Here is a 22,223-nt window from a genome sequence, read left to right on the forward strand (position 1 = left end):
ATCTAGAATATAAGTGTTTTTTAAATTCACCTTGCATCCCGGTGGTAGTCTCATTCCTCCTCACCTCCCAGTCCCGCCTTTTTCCGTGCCTCCCCCTCCTTTATTCCTCAGAAAAGGGCAGTTCCACTTCCCAACCACCCCAGCTAATCAAGTTAGTTGCAGGGGCTGGAGAGACAGAAGTGCACTGGCTGCTCTTCCAGAGATCCTGAGTTCAGTTCCCAGCACCCACATGGTGGCTCACAACAATCCATAATGGGATCAGATGATCTCTTGCTGTGCATGGTGACACATGCCTTTAATACCAGCAGAGCCAGGTGGATCTCTGTGACTTTGAGGCCATCCTGGCCTACAAAGTGAGTCTAGGACAGCTACGGCTGTTACACAGAGAAATCCTGTCTGGAACATCTTTACGAAAAAGTTGCATCAGTACTTAGCATGTCATCTTCTCTTGTGGCCTAGCAAGGCAGACCCGCCAGGGGGGAAGTGATCAAAAAGCAGGCAACAGAGTCCATATCAGGGACAGCCCCTGCCCCCCTTACTAGGGAACCCACATGAAGCCTGAGCTGTCAATCTGCCACATCTGTCTAGGGGATATAGGTCCAGTCCATGCAAGGTCCTTGGTTGGTGCTTCAGTCTCAGCAGGCTCCTCTGAGCCCTGGTGTGTTGGTTCTGTTGGTCTTCTTGTGGAGCTCCTGTCTCCTCCAGGACCTTTTCTCCTTCCCCTCCACTTTTCCACAAGACTCCCTACACATTGCCCAATGTGTGGCTGTGAGTCTCAGCATCTGCTTCATATTGCTGCTGGGTAGAGCCTCTCAAAGAATAACTCTGCTGGGCTCCTGTCTGCAAGCATAGCAGAGTATCATTGATAGTATCAGGGGTTGGTTCTCTCCCATGGGATGGGTCTCAGGTTAGGCTAAGCATTGGTTGGACATTCAGTCAAGCTCTACTCTGTCTGCTCTATCCTTTTTTTATTTAAATAGATTCAAATTACATCTCAATTGTTATCCCTTCACTTGTATATTCCCATTTCAACCTCCCTCCCTCTTTCACCCTATTCCCCTTCCCTTGGCCTGTGACAGAAGGGGACTTTATCCCTATACATCACTGTAGGCAGGGTCAGAGTTGTTGTGGGTGGATTAGTGTTCCATACCCTCTTAGAGACTTGGCTAGTTAGACTATCCTCTTCAGTCTTTATGGCCCCTGCTACTAAGAGTCTGTTAGAGTCCCCCTCATATCTTCCTAGGAGCCTACCCTGACTTAGGTCTCCAGCTTGTCACAGAGATGCCCCTGCCACAGTTTGCTTTTTTTCTACAGGCCTTCTGTCCTCCTTCCCTCTCTCTCCACAGGTCTGATCTCTTTCGTATCTCTCTGCATCCACTCTCTTTAGCCACCTCTGTCTATTCTATTTCCCCTTCTGAGTGAGATTTAAACATACTTCCTTGGATCTTCCTTATTACTTAACCTTCTTTGGGTCTGTGCATTGAAGTATGTTTATCCTGTATGTACTATATGTCTAAAATCCACATATAAGAGGATTTTTGGGTGTGTGTCTTTTGGGTTACCTCAGGATGATGCCCAAGAGTGGAATAGCTGGGTCTCAATGTAGCACTCTTCCCAGTTTTCTCAGAAAATGCCAGATCGATTTCTAAAGTGGTTGTAGAAGTTTGCACTTCCACCAGCAATGGAGGAATGTTCCCCTTTCTCTACATCCTCGTTAGCATGTGCTGTCACTTGAGTTTTTGCTCTTGGCTATTCTGATAGGTGTAAGATGGAATCTCAGAGTCGCTTTGATTTACATTTCCCTGATGATGAGTAACATTGAGCATTTCTTTTAAGTGTTTCTCAGGCATTGGACATTCCTCTCTTGGGAATTTTGTGTTTATCTCTGTACATCATTTTTAATTGGATTATTTGGTTTGGTGGTGTTTAATTTCTTGAGTTCTTTATATATTTTGGATACTAGCCCTTTGTTGGATGTAGGGTTGGTGAAGAACTTTTCCCAGTCTTTAGGCTGTTGTTTTGTTCTGTCCTTTGGCTTACAGAAGCTTTTCATTTTGTGAGGTCCCATTTATTACTTGTTGATCTTAGATCCTGGGCTGTTGGTGTTCTGTTCAGGAAGGTGTCTCCTGTGTCAGTGAGTTCAAGGCTCTTTCCCCATTTTTTCTTCTGACAGATTTAATATGTCTGGTTTTATGTTGAGGTCTTTAATCCACTGTACTTTAGTTTTGTGTAGTATAATAAATATGGCTCTATTTGCATTTTTCTACACATAGACATCCAATTAGACCAACACCATTTGTTGAAGATGCTGTTTTTTCCCCATTGTATGGTTTTGGCTCCTTTGTCAAAAATCAAGCATCCGTAGGTGTGTGGGTTTATTTCTGGGTCTTAGGTGATGATACTACTCATTTTTATATTGCCCATTTAAAATTTAATTTTCATCTTTCATTAAAGTATAGTTACATAATATCTTTTCTCCATCTTCTTCCTCTAACTCATCCCAACGCCCCTTACCCCAAATTCCTGGCCTCTTTTTTTATTCTGGCCTCTTTTTATTACACCACTTCTGTAACACAGTAGAGACATACCTGGGTGTGATGGCACATGTCTTTGATCCCATGCTGACCTCTGAATTCAAGGCCAGCCTGGTATACAGAGTAAGTTCTAGGATAGTGAGGGCTACACAGAGAACCCCTGACTGTTGCATGATATTTGATCACACTGTCAACCCTGAAATTATGTTATGTATTGGAGAAACCTGTTTTTAGTTGTGGTGTGAGTCAGCCTTAGAACACACCTCTAATCTAAGAGCTTTCTGCTTGAATATTGTAAACAGGATTAAATAAAGTTAACCATAGGTCAAGAGGTGGAGCAAGCAACCAGTTGACAGGAAGTGAACAAAGGATTATTAAGAAAAAAACTCCTATGGAGAGGAAGAAGTGAGGACAGATAGAGGCACAGGAAGTAGAAGAGAAGGACATTCAGTTCAAAGGAGGTTGTTTGAGAATGCGTAGGAGAGGGGCATTCCTTCTGGGACAACAGCTGAGTAGGAAGGTCAGCTGGGTGCTTTCTCTGCCTCTCTGAGCTAGCAGGCCTTCACCCCAGCATCTGGCTCCTGAGGCTTTATTGGTAAAATTAAACAATTGAGATTTTGTTAAAAAATAACATGATCTGGAAAAAAAAGTTTAGAACTAATAGAAAACAGGTATTGTCTGATTGCAAGGTCCTTAAGATCTAGAATGAGAGATTTAAAACACCAGTATATTAAAAAGTGGTCCTTGGCGGGGGGGACAAAAGACCATTTACAACGAGAAGACTGAACTCTGCTTGCCCAGTAAGTACAGGAATTCTCCACAGAGAAGACTGAAAAGCTAGATCATGGTGGCAGGCATGGTGATTACACCTGTAGACCCAATGCTTGGGAGGCCGAGGCAAAGGATGGTTCTGAGTTAAGGTCAGCCACAAGACCTCTAGGAAAGAACAACAGTTGATGAATAGGCAAGAGTTTAGCAGTTAGCCACAGAGTCAATGTGTGAGAGAAGACGCAAGTCAGAGGGAATGCTTGAGGACATGAAACAACACGTTCAAACTATAGGTAGTTCCAGTTGAGTTGGGATGCAGAGAGCATAGCTGTAGGTATTCAGATTTCCAGCTTTGGGATCAATTGGTTATTTTAGATCAATCATTCTGTATGATTTTTGGATAGAGAGAAAGGGTCCCGGATGGTAGGTGATTGAGGCCTACACCATAACTGAGTTACTGGTAGCATGGGTAAAACTAGACTTTTGTCTTAGTGACTGGATAATGGCCAGTAAAGAGAGTGGGACTTAGGCGTTTCTAGACACTGAGAAGTGGCTCTTCATTTTCAGTCAGAGGCAGGTGAGTTTAACATATACTTGTATAAAGCTTAGGACTTGTGCAACCTAGACGGTAGACATCCCTTAGGAAGCATGGTTAGAATAAGATGGACGAGAGAACCTTGGTGAAAGCCAATATTTAGGTACTGTCAGAAACAGAAGACTTGAAGAAAAGAGTGGGAGCTCAACAAAGAAAGCAGCTCTTAAGAGCCATACTCACACCTTGAATTCACCGCAAGCTGGAGCTAGAGTTAGAACATGCCTCAAAAGGAAAACAAGCTGGTTGGGTTTGATGTTCATGAGATAGTGATTGCCTAGAAGAGACAAGGCTCTGGGTTCAATCGTCAGCACCAAATAAGTAAAGTACAACGGCACATGGCCATCATCCTGGCTCTTGGAGGTAAAAGCAGGAGGATCAGAAGTTCTGAGAGAAAGTCAAATTGGAAAGTAGTTAAGTATGCTTACATAAGCCTAGGAGGGAAAGCTGTATAGGAAGGGTCACAAAAAGCAAGGAATTGTTGGTTGGAAAGACCTGTGTAAGTAGAAAGCGAGTGTTTAGCTCTCATAGAGAAAACACCCCATGTAGGGAAAGGTCTCTTCCCCAGTGAAATTGGTAGGGTCATCTTTGTGACAAAAGTAAAAATGGTATGGGAGTTTGAAGTATTAAAGTACTTAGGGAGATACTGAGAAACCAGAAACAAAATGTCCTTGAGGACTGGAGAGGTGGCTCAGCAGTGAAGAGTATGTACCCCTCTTGAAGAAGACCCACATTTGATTCCAGGCACCCATCTGAAGTTTGAGCACATACACTCAGGTAGGTACACACCCACACTCAGAAACTTACATACAATTAAATAACACATTAAAGAAAAATGGCTTCTTTCTCTTTTGTGTTTATTTTTTAAGAGAAAAATACTCCCTTTTGTTAAAAATAGACGCTTTTCTCAATATATCCTGATTACGTTTTTCTCTCCCTCTTCTCCTAGTTCCTCCCCACTTCTCCCACCTAGATCCACTCTCTTTGTGTCTCTCATTAGAAAATAACAGGCTTCCTACCGGGTGTGAGTTCAAGGCCAGCCTGATCTACATAGCGACTTCAGGACAGCCAAGATAACACAGAGACACTCTGTCTTGAAAACCTAAAAAAAAATAAGAAAGAAAGAAACAGAAAACAACAAGCTTCCAAGAGATAACAAAATGTAACTAAGATGTAATATAAAAAATATCACATCAAAGTTGGACAAGGCAAAGGAACAGAAGGAAAAGTGTCCCAAGAGGAGGCGTAAGAATAGAGACCCAGGGGCTGGAGAGATGGCTCAGAGGTTAAGAACACTGGTTGTTCTTCCAAAGGTCCTGAGTTCAATTCCCAGCAACCACATGGTTGCTCGCAACCATCTATAATGAGATATGGTGCCCTCTTCTGGCCTACAGACAGAATATTGTATAAATAATACATAAATAAAATGTTTAAAATAAAAAGGATAGAGACGCACTCATTCACACACTTAGGAATACCGTAAAAATACAAAGCTGAAAGTGATAATATACAGAGAGAGGGCCAGGTGCTGACCCGTGTAGACTCTATGCTTGCTGCTTCAGTCTCTGTTCATATGAACTTAGCTCAGTTGATTCAGAGGGCCTTGTTCTCCTGGTGTCCTCCATCCTCTCTGGCTCTTACATTCTTTCCACCTCTGGCTTGGGGTTCCCTGAGCTTGGAGGGGGTGGGGGGATTTTATGGAGACATCTCATTTAGAGTTGTGTCTTCCAAGATCTCGGACTCTCCCCCGTTCCCCCGTGTGCTCGCACATGGTGCACGTGTGTGTGTGTGTGTGTGTGTGTGTGTGTGTGTGTGTGTGTGTATGAGATATCTGGCTGTGGATCTCTATTCTCATCTTCTGTTGGATTATGGTTCCCTGAAGGAGTGTAATAATAAAAATTTTAATACTTAAAGTGTCCATTTGTAGCAAAGGGGATTAATGATAACATGTCCACTCAGTGAAAAACTACACAGTTGTTAATAAGGAAAATATATGACCTACTATTATGGAAAGATATCCTTGAAGTCATAAAATAGACAGGGTTTGATTTCATTTGAGCAAAGGAAGATTAAGTTTATGCTCATATAGTTAGTATGTAAATTATGGAGCAGTAGAGGAATATGCCCTTTAAACTGATGACACTTCAGATTGAGGTGGAATGGGCAGGATTCACTCTTGACTCTAAGTCTTTCTGTTTAACTTTGTGTGTGTGTGTGTGTGTGTGTGTGTGTGTGTGTGTGTGTGTGTGTAAGTTAGTGTGGAGGCCAGAGGTGGATGTCAGATGTCTTTACCTAATCATGCTCCACCATATGTTTTTTAAGACAAGGTGCCTCAGTGACCTGGAGGCTCACTGATTTGGCTAGACTAGCTGACCAGAAACTTCAGAGATCTTCCTGTCTCTACCCAAGGCTGGCCTTGAACTCACAGTGATCCACCTACCTCAGCCTCCTGAGTGGTGGGATTAAAAGCATGAGCCACCAGTGCCTGGCTGCTGTTTGGTTTTTGTTTTTTTGAGTTGGCTCTTAAAAGAGCCTTTTAGGTTATGTGCCCATGTAGAAAATTGGGCTTAAGCTGTCTCCCCGCAGATGCGGCGGGCCAGCTGCATGTCCTTGGGCATGATGAGGGTCATGCGCTTGGTGTGGTGCCAGCACAGGTTGGTGTCCTCAAACAGACCCATGACCGCCGAGCTCTGGTAGTGTAGGTTGGTCTTGAAGTCCTGCGCGATCTTATGCACCAGGCGCTGGAATGGCAGCTTGCAGATCAGCAGCTCGGTGGGCTTCTGGTAGCGCCAGATCTCACACAGCGCCATGGTGCCAGGCTGGTAGCGGTGGGGCTTCTTCACGCTGCTGGTGGCCAGCGTGCTCTTGCGGGCAGCCTTGGTGGCCTGCTGCTTGCATGGGGCCTTGCCACCAGTGGACTTGCGGGCGGTTGGCTTGGTGCGAGCCATAGTGAACTAGAGCAAGGGAGGAAGCGGGACTCTGTTTTTTAAAGACAAATTTTACTGGGTAACTTAGGCTGCTTCAAACTTGCTTTGTAGTCCAGGCTAGTCTGTTTTGGTTTTGTGTGGCCCTTTTCTGGCCTGAGGTCCAGAGGCACTTCCTTGAAAAGCCAGTTTCCTGAGCTCAGAAAAAGGAAAAAGAGTCTGTCTCCCTCCTGCTGGCTTCAGATTACAAAGACCATTCTGTGAAAAGGTGTCATCAACCTGGCTCCATTCAGAAAAAAACGCTTCCAAGCTGCCCTGAATTATCAAAAGGATCCATTAAGGAAGCAGGCCCTGGGATATATCCTGGGCATGCCTCCTGCAATGTACATCCCAGGGCTTTAAAATCCTGGGGTCCCCAAGTGTGGGGCACTCTCTAGTCTTTTTCTTTTGTTCTTGGCTCCTTGTCCATGTCCCCTTTTGATCCCTTTTATCTTTAGTTTAGGTCGGATTCTTGTTTTTAGATGGAACACATGGAACTTAGTATGTGAATTAAAAGCTAGTTCTTTGTTTCTCCTCTGTCTTATTTTTGGCCAAGCACACTGGGCTACCTAGTACTCTTTTAAGTCCGGGGCACCCTTCCCGACTGGAAGAGACAAAGACCCCACTCTGACTGACACAGAGACTCCTGCAGAGGAGGGTGGGAACCTGGCTCCTCTCTGCCCTCTGCCTGAGAACGCACAGGCACCCACATTCACCCCCATCACCTCTCAGCCCTCTGTGTGACCAGATCTCAGAGCAAGCCTTTGCCAAGTCAGCTTAACCAGAGCTTGGAGCAGAGGCTGAGAGAAAACACCACTAGGGGCTCTGATCCAACAGTTTTGTTCTTGTTTTCTGGTTGTTGGCTTTTGTTTGTGTGTGTGTGTGTGGTTTTTTAAGAGAGGGTTTCTCTGTACAGCCCTTGACCTGTATAATCCTGGAACTTGCTCTGTAGACCAAAATAGACTTGAACTCAGATCTGCCTGTCCCTGGAGTGCTAGGATTAAAGGACTGTCCATCCACAGTGTGTGTGTGTGTGTGTGTGTGTGTGTGTGTGTGTGTGATGTTTGTATGTGTGAGCATAAGCATACAACACCTGTGTGAAGGTCAGAATGTAGGGGCAAAATTAACGCCATATCCTATCTGTAATGCGTATTCTACAATTAATTCCATGCTCTGTGTGAAGTTGTCCTCCAGGTGTTTTCACTACCTCCTGCATTCCTGGAAAGACCTCACACACTGCCATAAACTTGACCTGCCACCGGAACAATTAGATACAATTAACACCCAATGATCCTCTGAGATAAAATATCTTCCCTGGAGATTCAGCCTCCTGGGCCCAACCTGCCTAAAGGTCAACATTCCTGAGACTCATGACCTCCCCCTTACGTTTTTTTTTTCTTACTTCCCTGTGACCCCAACCCTTAATAACAGTTTTTACTTATAAACTCATTACCCTTGAAGCTCTGGTATCATTCTCCTATCCTGCTCTGTCAGGAAGGAATATGATCCAAAGCTCTGAGCCTGTAATACAGGACCCGGTTTATATTGCATCGGTATCGAGTCCTCGTGGTCTTTTTGGGTGGGTCTTGTGATCTGAGTAATCTCGGCATAATATTAAAGACAACTTTGTGGAGGGAGTTGTGTCTCCTGGTTTTTTTGTTTTTCCATATGAAGTTGAGAATTGGTCTTTCAAGGTCTGTAAAGAATTGTGTTGGAGTTTTGATGGGAATTGCATTGAATTTGTAGATTGCTTTTGGTAAGATGGCCATTTTTACTATGTTAGTACTGCCAATCCATGAGCATGGCAGATCTTTCCATCTTCTGATATCTTTTTCAATTTCTTTCTTCAAATACTTGAAGTTCTTGTTATACAGGTCTTTCCCTTGGCTAGAGTCACAACAAGATACTTTATATTATTTGTGGCTATTGTGAAGGGTGTTGTTTCCCTAATTTCTTTCTCATCCTGTTTGTCATTTGTATACAGGAGGGTTACTGATTTTTAAAAAAAATAATTTTCCATCCATCCAGCTTGCCGAAGGTGTTTATCAGCTGTATGAGTTCTCTGGTAGAATTTTTGGGGTCATTTGTATATACTATCATACCATCTGCAAAAAGTAATACTTTGGCTTCTTTCTTTCTAATTTGTATCCCCTTGATCTCCTTTAGTTGTTTTATTGTTCTATCTGAACTTCAAGCACTATACTGAAGAGACATGGTGAGAGTGGACAGCCTTGTCTTGTCCCTGATTTTAGTGGAACGGCTTTGATTTCTCTTCATTTAATTTGATGTTGGCAGCCGGGCATGGTGGGACATGCCTTTAATCTCAGCACTGGGGAGGCAGAGGCAGGCAGATCGCTGTGATTTCAAGGCCATCCTGGTCTACAAATCGAGTCCAGGACGGCCAAGATAACATAGAGAAACCCTGTCTTGAAAAAAAATTGATGTTGGCTATTGGCTTGCTGTATATAGCCTTTATTATGTTTAGGCATGAGCATCGTATCCCTGATCTCTCCAAGAGTCTTTTCATTAAGGGGTGTTGTTTTTTTATTGTTTTAAAAGAAAATCCCAAAGTACCCAGCTGAACTTCCTATTCAGCTTAGGTCCAGATAGAGGAGACCAAAATGCTCGCTAGCTCAGCTGACAGCCCAGGAAGAAAAGGCCAAAAAACCCAAGGCCAAAGGCTTGCTAGCTCAAAGGTCAAGGAACTGAAGAGTTACAGAGCTAAGAAGCTCCTTCTACTTCTCTGCATGCTGTCTTAATTACCCTTCTACTCAAAGTCCCACCGTTTTGTTTTGTTTTGTTTTGTTTTGTTTTGTTTTGTTGAGATAGTGTTTCTCTGTGTAGCCTTGGCTGTTCCGGATTCATTTTGTAGACTAGGCTGGCCTCGAACTCACAGTGATCTGCCTACCTCTGCCTCCTGAGTGCTGGCATTACAGGCATCACACGTGGCTGCCCCTCCTATTCTTTAATCCCTGTCACCTGCTTGTTTATTTGTTTGTTTGTTTGCTCCACCTCTTGACCTAGGGATAACTTTATTAAATACTGTGTACAGACAGCTCTTGGCATGTATTAGGGCTCAACCACAAGAGATGGGGATTTACAGTTCACAATCTCAGGGATCACAATGGGATCAAATATCCTGCAACAGATTTTGTCAAAGGCTTTTTCTACATCTCATGAACTATCAATGCCTCCTTGGGATGAAGCCTACTTGATCATTGTGGATGATGTATTTGATGTGTTCTCATTTTCAGTTTTCGAGTATTTTATTGAGTATTTTTGCACCACTATTCATAAGGGTGAGTGGTCTGAAATTTTCTTTCTTTCTTCAGTAGATGAGTGGTTTAGGTATCAGGAAGACCTTGACCTCATAAAATGCGTTTGGCAATATCCCTTCTGTTTCTATTTTGTGAAATAATTTGCAAAGTATTGGTATTAGCTCTTCTTTGAAAGTCTGGTAGAATTCTGCTCTAAAACCATCTGGCTCTGTGCTATTTTTGGCCCGGAGACTTTTGGTGATGTAAGGGTTCAGGAATATCCACATACTGACCACTGGAAAACTAGACTCAGATTGGTGGAAGTATATTTGAACACTGTACAATAAAAAATTATGAAAAATAACAGAAGAGATAGCAAAGTGCCATGACTCTTACCTGTAGTCACAGGATTCATGAGGCTGAGGAAGGGTATCAGAAGTTGAAGGCTTCTCTTGGCTACATAGTGAATATGAGGCCACCCCCTTTCAGCAATGAAAAGGGAGAAATAATGAGGGAAATCCAAAGAATCATTAGGTCTTATTTCAAAAGCCTATATGCCACAAGATTTGAAAATCTAAATGAAATGGACAAGTTCTTTTTTCTTTTTCTTTTTTTACATATACATTTATATTATTACACATATATACAATAAGCCACATACAGCAAGAAGAACCATGAAACAATCAGGAATTATATAAATGTTACATTCGTAGTTCTTTGGCTATTTGTTTTGGCAATGTTGAAGAAAGCATCTTTCCTATATTGGTGCATCAAAATTTCTGAATGTTAATCAATATCTATCATATCTCATCTCTACCAACTTAATACACTTATCTAGACCTAAAAATATCTTAACCCTTAAACAACTGAGCTTAATTGTAAAACTAAACTAAACTATCTGATTTTCAGCCCCATCAGAGACTTGAGAAGAAATAAAAGTAATTATCTGAGTAGATGGGAAGTGCAGGTTAGCAGCTTCTAAAATGAGAAAATGACAGAGACAGTTTGCTGCCTGAAAAGTCAATCAAAATTCTCTATAATATTGGAGCATCAACTTTAGCCTTCTGGCCCAATATATCTGACAGACATATTTGTGAGTCAGGAACTATTGAGGACTTGTTTACCCTGCCTTGGCAGAGTTTGGCTGTCAACTCTGCTTGCATACAAACTTACCCATTTTTAGGCAGAATTCTGTCTATGGCAGAAAGGAGGAAAATTTTGCCCAGTAGCTGGTTTGCCACATTTGACGCCATCTCCCTAGGGAAGTTCTTTGATGCTCATCATCTTCTTTAAAGTAGGCTGAGAGTTGCCAGGAGTTAACCTGTCTTATTGTCAAAGAATCTTTAAAATGATAAAGACATCTTGCTGAGCATGGTGGCTCTTGCCTTTAATCCCAACACGTAGGAGACAGAGGCAGGTGGATTGCTGTGAGATTGAAGCCAGCCTGGTCACAAAGTTAGTCTAGGACAGCCAAGGCTACACAGAGAAACCCTGTCTTGAAAATAATAATAATAATAAAGGCATCTTTAAATGACATATTCGGTATGTCTCTGAGGTTTCTGAAGACCTTATCTAACTATTTTACCTTATATTTCTATAGAATCATATGTATCTGTTAAATCTAGGATATATATTCTTCTGATAAGAATAGACTAGTAATTGATGTAACCATGATTTGATCAACTAACAATTAACTTGTATTATTTAATTTATCCTAAGCAGCCTGCAACAGCACTTTCAAGGTATTAGAAGTAAATCTTGTGTTATAGTTGTGTAGTATGGGTACGATACTTCATATTAGAATAGAAATATACATGATGTATGTGAAGAATAATCTTAAATTTAAATTCTATACCAGTGTATCAAATTAAACTTATTTTGCATCAATATACAAATTTCTATAACAGTGAATTAAAAATAACCTTGTGAGTAACAATTAAGGCATTAAGTTGAGGAGTCAGCTCAATAATCTACTTTTTGTCCTAGCATCCCTATATATTTCTATATTGCCCCTTCTTTCTTTTAAACCCCTATCTCTAAACCAAAGAAAGAAAGATAAAGGAAAAGAGAGACATCTCTGAGCCCAACCTTTTTTTCTCTCTGAATAAGATCAATAATAACATATAACCAAATCCCAATTAGAATAAACATCTATAGCCCAAGAAAGCAACCAAAAAACCTACCCAACCCCCCCTTAAGTGAAATGGGGCATCGTTCTCTTAAGTTTTCTTCCTCTATTCCTGGTGGGAGTGCAAGTTTGTACCACCACTTTGAAAACCAATCTGGTGCTTTCTCAGAAAATTAGGAATGTATCCACCTCAAGACCCAGCTATACCACTCTTGGGCATATACCCGACAGATGTTCCACTATATACAGCAAGGACATTTGCTCAACTATGTACATAGCAGCTTTATTTGTAATAATCAGACAACAGGGAAACCACCTAGATGTCCCTCAACCGAAGAATGGATAAAGAAACTGTGGTACATTTACACAATGGAATTCTACTCAGCTATTAAAAAGCAGGAAATCTTGAAATTTGTAGGAAAATAGATGGAACTAGGAAAGATCATCCTGAGTGAGGTAACCCAGACCCAGAAAGACATGCATGGTATATATTCGCTTATAAGTGGCTATTAACCCCATAATACAGGATGACCACACTACAGTACACAGAGCTAAAGAAACTAAATAGCAAGGAAGGCCCTGGGGACAATGCTTAATTCTCATTCAGTAAGACAAATAGAATACACACTGGAAACAGGTAAAGGAGAAGGAACAGGACAGGATGGGAGCTTACCATAGAGGTCCTCTGAAAGACTCCACCCAAGATGAGATTGAAACAGATGCTGAGACTCACAGCTAAACTTCAGGGTGTAGGGCAGAGAATCCTTTGGAAGAGTTGGGGGATACAAGGACCTGGAAGGGTCAATAACTCTACAAGGAGACCAATGGAGTCTCTCCTTCACCAAGTACAAAGCTGCCTGGGTTGCTGTCTTCCCCACCTCACCTCAGAGAGGCTTCAGCAGGAGCTCCACCCATCAGCCCTCTCTCCTGAGTCAGGACAAGCTGACCCCCAGAACTTCCCAGGAAAACATATCAACATGGCCACACTTTGTAGCTGAAGTTTTTAAGGTTGATTGTGATGATAGATTTAATATCTTGTTCAACTTTTTAAATCCTTTTTGAACTCTAAAAATAAAGACTAAGAACAAAAGCATAGTTCTTTTCCTTTCAGTGTAGCTGGAGGGTTACTGGAATGAATAGTCCTCTCTTTAAGGAAGAATTTGTGTACAGTTTAAAATAAATGCTCTATGTTGCAGAGATTCTGAGGCCCCAAAGGGCTATAAAACATACTACCCCTGTGCTTCCATGTAATTGTGAACAGAGAACTTCAGAGAATTGATTTAGTGGGATTCCCAAATGAGCACTTTCTTTAAAGAAGCTGTTCTTGCTAGTGAAGTCACAACAGGCCTAGGTTGACCTTTGTACATTTCAGTTCCTGGGCTTGGAGTGTGGTTGGTAATATGCACACCTGTTATTCTGATGCATAGACAACATACAGGATCATAATTCTTATTTACTTTTTGGTTTACTTTTAATTATTTGTATGTATCTGTGTGTGGACAGGAACTGGACATGTGGTTGTAAACTGGCTGATATGGGTGTAGGAAATTGAACTGACATTCTCAGAAAAACATTGTGTGCACTAAAGCACTGTACCACAAAACTGTAACTTCTAAACTGTATGATGCATTTTATTACAGATTGAGCCCTTGTGTCTTTGTTCATAATAGGCAAGATTTTTTAAAATAGATTTAATATCTTTAGCTGTGTGTCCATATGAATGGGTACTGTGTGTGTGTGACCAACCAAAGCTACAGTGAGGCCTTGTCTAAAACTACAGCAACATAGCCCAACTTGACTCATGTGCTATGACTTACAGTAATCTTGTAACGTGTGTCAGAAGTGGTCATGTAGCAGAGTAAGTGGAACTAATTTACATGTTAGTATATAGAAGGATGTCTGGCAGATGATTGCAAAACTGCCTGCTCTTTCATTATCATCTTATGAAATTCAGACTACCTAAGAGAAGGAAATGGCTATGTTGTAAATGTAGAAGCAAACATATGGTCAAAAGAAGGAAAATAGAGCTGGGTGAGGTGGTGCACGCCTTTAATCCCAGCACTCAGGAGGCAGAGGCAGGTGGTGACTGTGAGTTCAAGGCCAACCTAGTCTACAAATCAAGTCCAGGACAGACAAGGATACACAGAGAAACCCTGTCTCAAAAAACCAAACCAATAAATAAATAAATGAACAAATAAATAAATAAATAAAGTAGGAAAATGAGCTGGGGCTGAGGGCATATACCTTAAATTTCTGCACTCAGGGAGGCAGAAGCAGGTAGTGCTCAGTGAGTTTGAAACCAGCCTGGCCTATAGAACTTTGCCTCCTAAGATCCCCAGGAAACATGATTTCTCATTAACTGTTGCAATTTACAGTTGTTGTATACATATGTTGAGTCCCTTCATTATCTCTGTTGCATTTTAAACATCATCTGAACGTTAGAAGGCTCCTCATAAAATCAGGAAGCCATTAGCAAGATAGTGACAAACAGCCACACAAAATGTCTTTTTAAATTAATAATATATTAACTAATTAATATGCTGTTATCCAACAGTTTTTATTATTCAGGTTGTATCTCAATTTATCAACTATTCTCTTTATTTTTTTATGTGTGAGACATATTTTTAAACTATTCTCTTTATTAAATCACATTTTAAAATATACAATAAACACCAATGGCAGAACAGCACATACCTTCATAGCCATAGAGAAGTAATAATAAGAAGCCTTTGATCTTACATGGCATTTTCTCCTTGTCCTTGGCCACAGCACCACCTAACTGAAGTGGAGAGCCGGCCTAGGATCAGGGGATTAACTTGAGCTACTGGCCTCACTAAGCTTCTTATTCCATTTAGTTCTTAGGTCTTTCATTCGGTCCCTGTCAAATTAGCCCACACAGTCCCCTCCCTCAGAAAGAAGTCTCAGAAGATAGTGTTGACATAGGTTGGTTTAGCAAAGAAGATACTGGTGTTATTCCATCTTTAGATGTATGTTGAGTAATGGAAGGAAATAGAAACTAGAGTCGAAAGACCATGGTCCCTAATTCTTTCTCTAACAACATTTTCTGGACAGTGACCATGAACAGTTCAGGCTGAGTAAACATAGCCTCTATTTGTAAGGAAATGTTCTAGAGTGTCCTCTCCCAGAAGAGCCTGCTGTCATCTTGACAACTGAGCATCCAGGAAAAGACAAAATTTGGCAGAGGAAGAGGAGATGAAGGTGTTGTTGTTGCTGCTGCTGCTGCTGCTTCTGGTGGTGGTGGTGGTCATGTGGTGGTGGTGGTGGTGGTGGTGGTGGGTGGTTAGCATATTGGCCTTAATCTTCTTGGCAACCTATGAAGTCATTACCTGCTTGACACTAGCGAGGCCAGCTACCCAGTATATAAAAGCACAAAACCACCTCGTCTCTCTTGCTCTCTTACACCTTTCTTCTCTCTTTCTCTGTTGCTATGTCTCTCTCTTTTCTCTGGAGAGACCCTCATTCCTCCTCCCCCACGCTCATAAAATAAACATCTCCATATCATATTTGATGTGTGGCACATACAACACATCACATATTTCATATTTCACCTTATGTTTCATATATAAAAGTGGTGGTAGTGGTGATGGTAGAGGTGATGGTGGTGGTGGTGGTGGTAGTGGTGGCAGTGGCTCAGTTCTCTGTAAAGATGTGCAATGTTCAGGTTATACAAGATAAAGACAGCACAGAAAAAAATCACCATGTTAAAAGTGAGGAAGCTGAAGGGCTGGAGAAATGGCTCACAGGTTAAAAACGCTGGCTCTTCTTTCAGAGGTCCTGAGTTCAATTTCCAGGCCAACCATCTACAATGAGTTCTGGCGACCTCCTCTGGCCTGTTAGCGAATATGCAGACACAACATTGTATACATAATAAAAATGAAAAAAAAAAAGCTAATAAGTTGGCTAAGGGCACAGATCCCCAAATTGATTTGAGAAGACAAATGTTATTTGCACTGGTGTGAACACAAGGCAATTTCTCTGTCTATAAAATGATGATAATAATGGCTCCTTCCCAGAATTCGGCTGCCATAAAAATGGGATGATGCTATAAAACACATGGGAAGGCTTAAGATGGAGAGACTTGCTTTGAATATGGGGAGGGGGCCTCACAGTCAATTCCTATCACAAAACAAAGAAAAAGTAATTACGTCAATATCTGGCATAATCAACTACCATTAGAAATAAAGTTGATGGGAGGAAGAAGGTTGATGTACGTAGAGTTTCAGTTTGGCAAGAAAAAGTTCTGTTAATCTACTCACAGCAATGGGAATATAGTTAACGGTACCAGACTGTGCATTTTAATGGGTAAAGTTTTTTTTTTTGAGGCAGGGTTTCTCTGTGTAGCTTTGGGTGCCCTGGACTGGCTTTGTAGACCAGGCTCACCTTGAACTGACAGCGATCCACTTGCCCCTGCCTCCCGAGTGCTGGGATTATAGGTGTGTGCCACCAAACCCAGCTAGGGGTGAAGTTTTAAAAAGAGTAAATTGCTTGTTAACAGGAAAAGCACCTTGTGCTTATTTGTTTGTTAGAAAACTATGTAGATTTATATATTTTATGAGCAAAGGTGGGGCTGGCCTACCAGCCAGCCGGGGAAGCCAAGGGGAAAAAAACCGAAAACTTCTCTTTGCCCGTTTAGTTCTCTGCTATCTGTTGGAGACATAAGGACAAGTCGTAGAGGCTTTGCTTGACAAAGTTCCAGGGACGTCCGGCTGTCCAGCATGATCTATAAACATCCAGAACAGCTGTTGAGGCTTTGCTTGACAAAGTTCCAAAGATCTCCAGCTGATCACCGCTGCCCTTCAATATTATGAATGCTCCAGGTGTAAGCTTGCCTAAAAACTACTTTGAAATCTACTTTTTCTTCTAAAACTGCCTTTCTGTTTCTCAGCCCTAATGAAATTCACACTGGGAAAACCTTCTCCCACGGAGAATGTTGAAAGAAGGCATCTGGCCAAAGGCTGGACGCAGTAATAAGGGTCTGTGCTCTGACTGTGAGCGCCCAAGCATAAACTGTTTGGCAGGAAAGTTAGGACCTTGATATAACAGTACCTGGCCAGGTACTGATCGCTGTAGAAACATTTTATTAGAATTTGCTTTCAGAGCAAAAGAAGGTGGGCTTGGAACATCATTCTTTACAGATATTTTATAATAGAAGACCCCTTGTCAGTCAGCCTAAGCTAGGATAGCAAACTTCTTGGTTTGGGGCTGGGAGTAGGTCAAGTTTTACCTTTATTAAAGAATATTTATCTCAAGCTATGCTTCTATAACAATCATGTAAACACAGTGGGTTTAGGCTGGGGAATTTCATGATTAAACTTTCCGAAGTATTGGTTAAGAAATAATAATCAGGTCATGCTGACCACTGCTTGGAAATTGACTGATTTTTGCTGAATGCATTATTGTAGTTTATAGAGATGTATTCTTATTTCTTTGTTAAGCTTCTCGCTTGCTTTGTTGATCTTTCAATGCCCTATTGATTGTAGAAAATGCAAAAATCATGATGTAATGTGTAATGGATAAACTTGATCTTCACTTTGAATAACGTACTGGGGCTGGCCCAAGGAGCAAGACGGAGAGACAGAAAAGCTGAGCTATTAGACCTTTCATTTTTTACCCCAATTTATGTCTGGAGTAGCAGTCTTAAATCCTCCTTTCCTAAATCTCTCCTCAACAGCTAGTTCCTAGCTGGTTGTCCACAAACTGTTGGTTTCCCTTAACCGACTATTCACCGCCTGCTCAATTCTTCCTGCCATGGATCCACCAAGACTTTCTTTTCTCTCTCATTCTCTCTTCCCTGGAGCTGCTCTGCAGGAGCTACTATTGTCTCACGTCATCTCTCTCATGGCTCCAGAAACTCAGAATTCTTTCACTCTTTCTTCTTGTTAAAATAAGCATTTCTCTTCAACCTCCAAAAGAAGTTCACCTCCCTGAAACTAAGTTTTTCAGTAATGGAAGCAAAAATTAACTAGAGCAACACTGACTCATCAATCAACACTTACTGGGTATATGTAAAGCCTGAAATTAGTGGGGAGTGAGAGTAATCAGGATGTATTATATATGTGTCTGAAACTGTCAAAAACTACATTCAATTGATAAATGTAAAAGATTGGCACTTACTCTAAACTCTATCTGAATTCTTCCTTAAAGAGAGGAATCTTCAGCCCACTAATCCTCCAGCTACACTGAAAAGAAAAGAACTATGCTTTTGTTCTTATTCTTTATTTTTAGAGTTGAAAAAAGATGGAAAGAGTTGAACAAGACATTAAATCTAGGATCACAATCAACCTTTAGAAACATCAGCTGCCGTCCAAGGGTGGCTATGCTAATGTATTCTCAAGGGAAGTTTTGGGGGTCAACTTGTCCGGGCTCAAGCAAAAGTGATGATGGGTAGAGCCCTTGTTGAAGTATGGTGAAGCCTCTCTGAGGTGGGGAAGACAGCAGCTGAGGCTTGGACTAAGCCCGCGTAAAGCAGCTGCAACCTTGGTGAAGAAGAGCTGTCTATCCTTTCGTGCCAGTGACAGAAAGACTTTAGAAAAATATAGGTAGGTAGAAGAAATAAGTCTCACGTTTTGTTTTGTATCTAGGGTCGTTCCAAAAGGGAGGTTCCCAATAGTGTTCCACGGTTTGAACCGAGGACCTTCTGCTTGCGAAGCAGAAGCGATAACCACTACACTATGGGGTCCCTGAAGGAGCGAGTCTGAAAAGTAGCCTTTTCAAACAGTGTAGCCAGCCTCAGCACCACCACAGAAACACCTGCCCTCGGTTGTAGCTCTGCTCTGCTCATTCTGATAGGTGCACAGTTCCGAGGTGAATTTTGACCCTGGGCTCAGGAATTCTAGCACCTAGCCCACCCACCTTGCGGTCTTAGAGTCGGGATCGCCTGAAACTGAGGTCGAGTCCAGGCTCGGGTGGGGAGTAATCCTCAGATGGTGACAACGATCCAACGAGAATCCTCAGGAAGGTAAAACAAGACAATCAAAAGCAAGAAACCCACCCGAGAGCTCGTGGTGATGGGGAGTCCGAAAACCTTCCCTTCCTTGAGGGAGGCTCAGAGCGCGGGGTGGAAAGCTCTAACGGCCACCATTTGAATTCTTCTTAACATAACAAACATAGGGACAATCCCTTTCATTTTACACCAGGCACGTTATGTGTTGTGCCTGGTGCTATTTCCTCTGTAATAATCAGGAAGAGTTGAACTGTACACAACCATTTCTCATCTCGCCCTACACAAATGGTTCTGAAGAATTGCCCTCAGAGTTTTATCCTCTTGGTGACTCTGGGAAGGGAATAATGTCCGGAAACGTGTGAGGAGAGTAAGACCACTGCAGCCTTAGAACTTTTCCAGTCCTGACAAGACAGATGCCACTATTAACATGACACCTCCCCACAGCCTCCACTGTGAAGTGCCAGAGTCCTCTGCACTGGCAGCAGCGTTCTGGTCCTCCACATCCAGAGCTAAGAGCCACTGGCAGTGACTTTTTGCTGCCTTCCAATAGAACAAGTCAGTCCAGTCCCTGAGAGTGGGAAAGGAAGGCTTGGTTGAGGGAAGGCGCCAGAGGCAGAGTCATTATAAAAGGGTGGACTCTACAGTGAGCAGTTATCCTGTAGCTCGAACCAACAACCTTCTGCTTGCGAAGCAGACGTGATAACCACTACACTATAGAGCCCGTGAGGGAAAGAGCCTAATAATTAGCCTTTTCAGACCGTGTAGCCAGACCTCCAAAGTAACGCTTGCCTTCTGCTTTAGCTCCACTCATTCTGACAGGTGAGGACTTCCAAAGTGAATTTTGGCCTTGGGCTCAGGAATTCCAGCAGCAAGCCCAGCTTGTAGCCTGAGGGTCGGGACCTCCCGAAACCAGGCTTGAGCTCAGGCTCGGGTCCCTCTAACTTCCAGCCTTTGAACTTTCCCTCAGCAGCGCAGGCCAGTGGGTGTTAACCCTATTTGGGCACAGCTGCCTCTGGCGCCTTCCCTCAGGCCCGCCTTCCTTTCCTACTCTAACAAACAAATAAGCACAAGGTGATTTGCCAAGAGCCGCCCTGTTGAGGGGACTCACTAGGCATGTGGGCTGTCTAGGAGGTGATCTGGTGTTTGCAAGGTCTTATATCACGATGTACCCCGAAACTGCTTCCAGCCTCTGACATGCTGTCAGGAGCCATTGATTTGGGAAAGTCCAGGAGGCATGAGAGATCTCTGGAGGTGATCTGATATTTGCAAGGTCTGTATCGTGATGTGCCCCAGAATTGTTTCCAACCTGTGACTACCCTGTCAGTTGTGCACTGCTGCATCTCTCTGAAATCTAGCATTAGAGCCGGGCATGGTGGTACATGCCTTTAATCCCAGCACCCAGGGAGGCCGAGGCAGGTGAATCACTGTGAGTCTAAGGCCAGCTTGGTCTACAAAGTGAGTCCAGGACAGCCAGGACTATATTCATGGCCAGCCCGGTCTACAAAGCGAGTCCAGGATAGCCAAGCTTACACAGAGAAACCCTGTCTCGAAAAACCAAAAGTAAATACATCTGGCACCGGTGTGAATTGTTATTTTCTGGGTATTGACCAGCTCTGATTGAGCAGACTTCCTAGAGGATCTTATTGAAGATGTACTTTTAGTTATCCAGATGAATTAATCCCTGATTATGGATTAATCCCTGATTATGGATTTGACTCAAATAGTTTTAAAAGTTAAAGTTAGTTTATGGCTGCAATAAATACCTTTGTGGACCTCCAGATGCCTCACTTAGGATAGCCTACCAGCAGATTTGTGGCTTCAGACAAGCCTCCACCGCAGATGGCACCAAGAATCCTGGTATTTCACCATAAATATAGCCTAAGTTTACACCATCTTATTGGAGATCTCCGTAAAGAGGCCTATCTACAGATCAAAGAGCCTCCTTTTACGACCCCATGCAATTTCTAGCCAGAAGCCGCTTTTACAGCCTCAGCCATAGGAAAAAAGGTGGTCAGTTTAAGTTCTCCTCAGTCGCAGTACAGCCAGTCCCTAGAGAAGAAACCTTGGCCTCTTTTTCCCTTTCCTTCCTTTTTCTTCTTTCAATCCTGATCGGTTGCCTGAGCCATCAGCTCTGGCCACCCAAGAGATAAAGTGAACAAGAAGGGCATCCGCAATCCAACACCAGAGAGAAACTACCCTGGACCCTCTCCAGAGCACCAGCCGGGCATTAACAGTGATTTTCCTGTTAACAAGCAATTTACTCTTTTTAAAACTTCACCCCTAGCTGGGTTTGGTGGCGCACACCTATAATCCCAGCACTCAGGAGGCAGGGGCAAGTGGATCGCTGTCAGTTCAAGGTGAGCCTGGTCTACAAAGCCAGTCCAGAGCTACACAGAGAAACCCTGCCTCAAAAAAAAAAAAAACTTTACCCATTAAAATGCACAGTCTGGTACCATTAACTATATTCCCATTGCTGTGAGTAGATTAACAGAACTTTTTCTTGCCAAACTGAAACTCTACGTACATCAACCTTCTTCCTCCCATCAACTTTATTTCTAATGGCCATGTAATAATGGTAGTTGATTATGCCAGATATTGACCTAATTACTTTTTCTTTGTTTTGTGATAGGAATTGACTGTGAGGCCCCCTCCCCATATTCAAAGCAAGTCTCTCCATCTTAAGCCTTCCCATGTGTTTTATAGCATCATCCCATTTTTATGGCAGCCGAATTCACCAGTGCAAATAACATTAGTCTACTCAAATCAATTTGGGGATCTGTGCCCTTAGCCAGCTTCCTCACTTTTTTTTTTTAAATTTTTATTATGTACACAGTGTTGTGTCTGCATGTACACTAACAGGTCAGAAGAGGGCACCAGATCTCATTATAGATGGTTGTGAGCCACCAGGTAGTTCCTGGGAGTTGAACTCAGGACCTCTGGAAGAAAAGCCAGCGCTCTAAACCTGTGAGCCATTTCTCCAGCCCTTCAGCTTCCTCACTTTTAACATGGTGATTTTT

The 22,223-nt window shown here is 42.5% G+C and overlaps 1 protein-coding gene across 1 annotated transcript; it reads right to left on the bottom strand.

Moving 5' to 3' along the window:
• Positions 1-6,461: 6,461 nt before the first annotated feature.
• On the bottom strand, positions 6,462-6,866 carry LOC311602600 (histone H3.2-like; the record flags this gene model as incomplete). Its single annotated transcript, XM_084790890.1, has 1 exon — positions 6,462-6,866. Exon 1 carries the CDS (start codon positions 6,840-6,842, stop codon positions 6,462-6,464), a length of 381 nt encoding a protein of 126 aa, XP_084647016.1. The 5' UTR covers positions 6,843-6,866.
• Positions 6,867-22,223: the final 15,357 nt, after the last annotated feature.

This window comes from Acomys minous (assembly GCF_964271855.1).
Source record: "Acomys minous genome assembly, chromosome: 7".
NCBI classification, from domain to species: Eukaryota; Metazoa; Chordata; class Mammalia; order Rodentia; family Muridae; genus Acomys; species Acomys minous.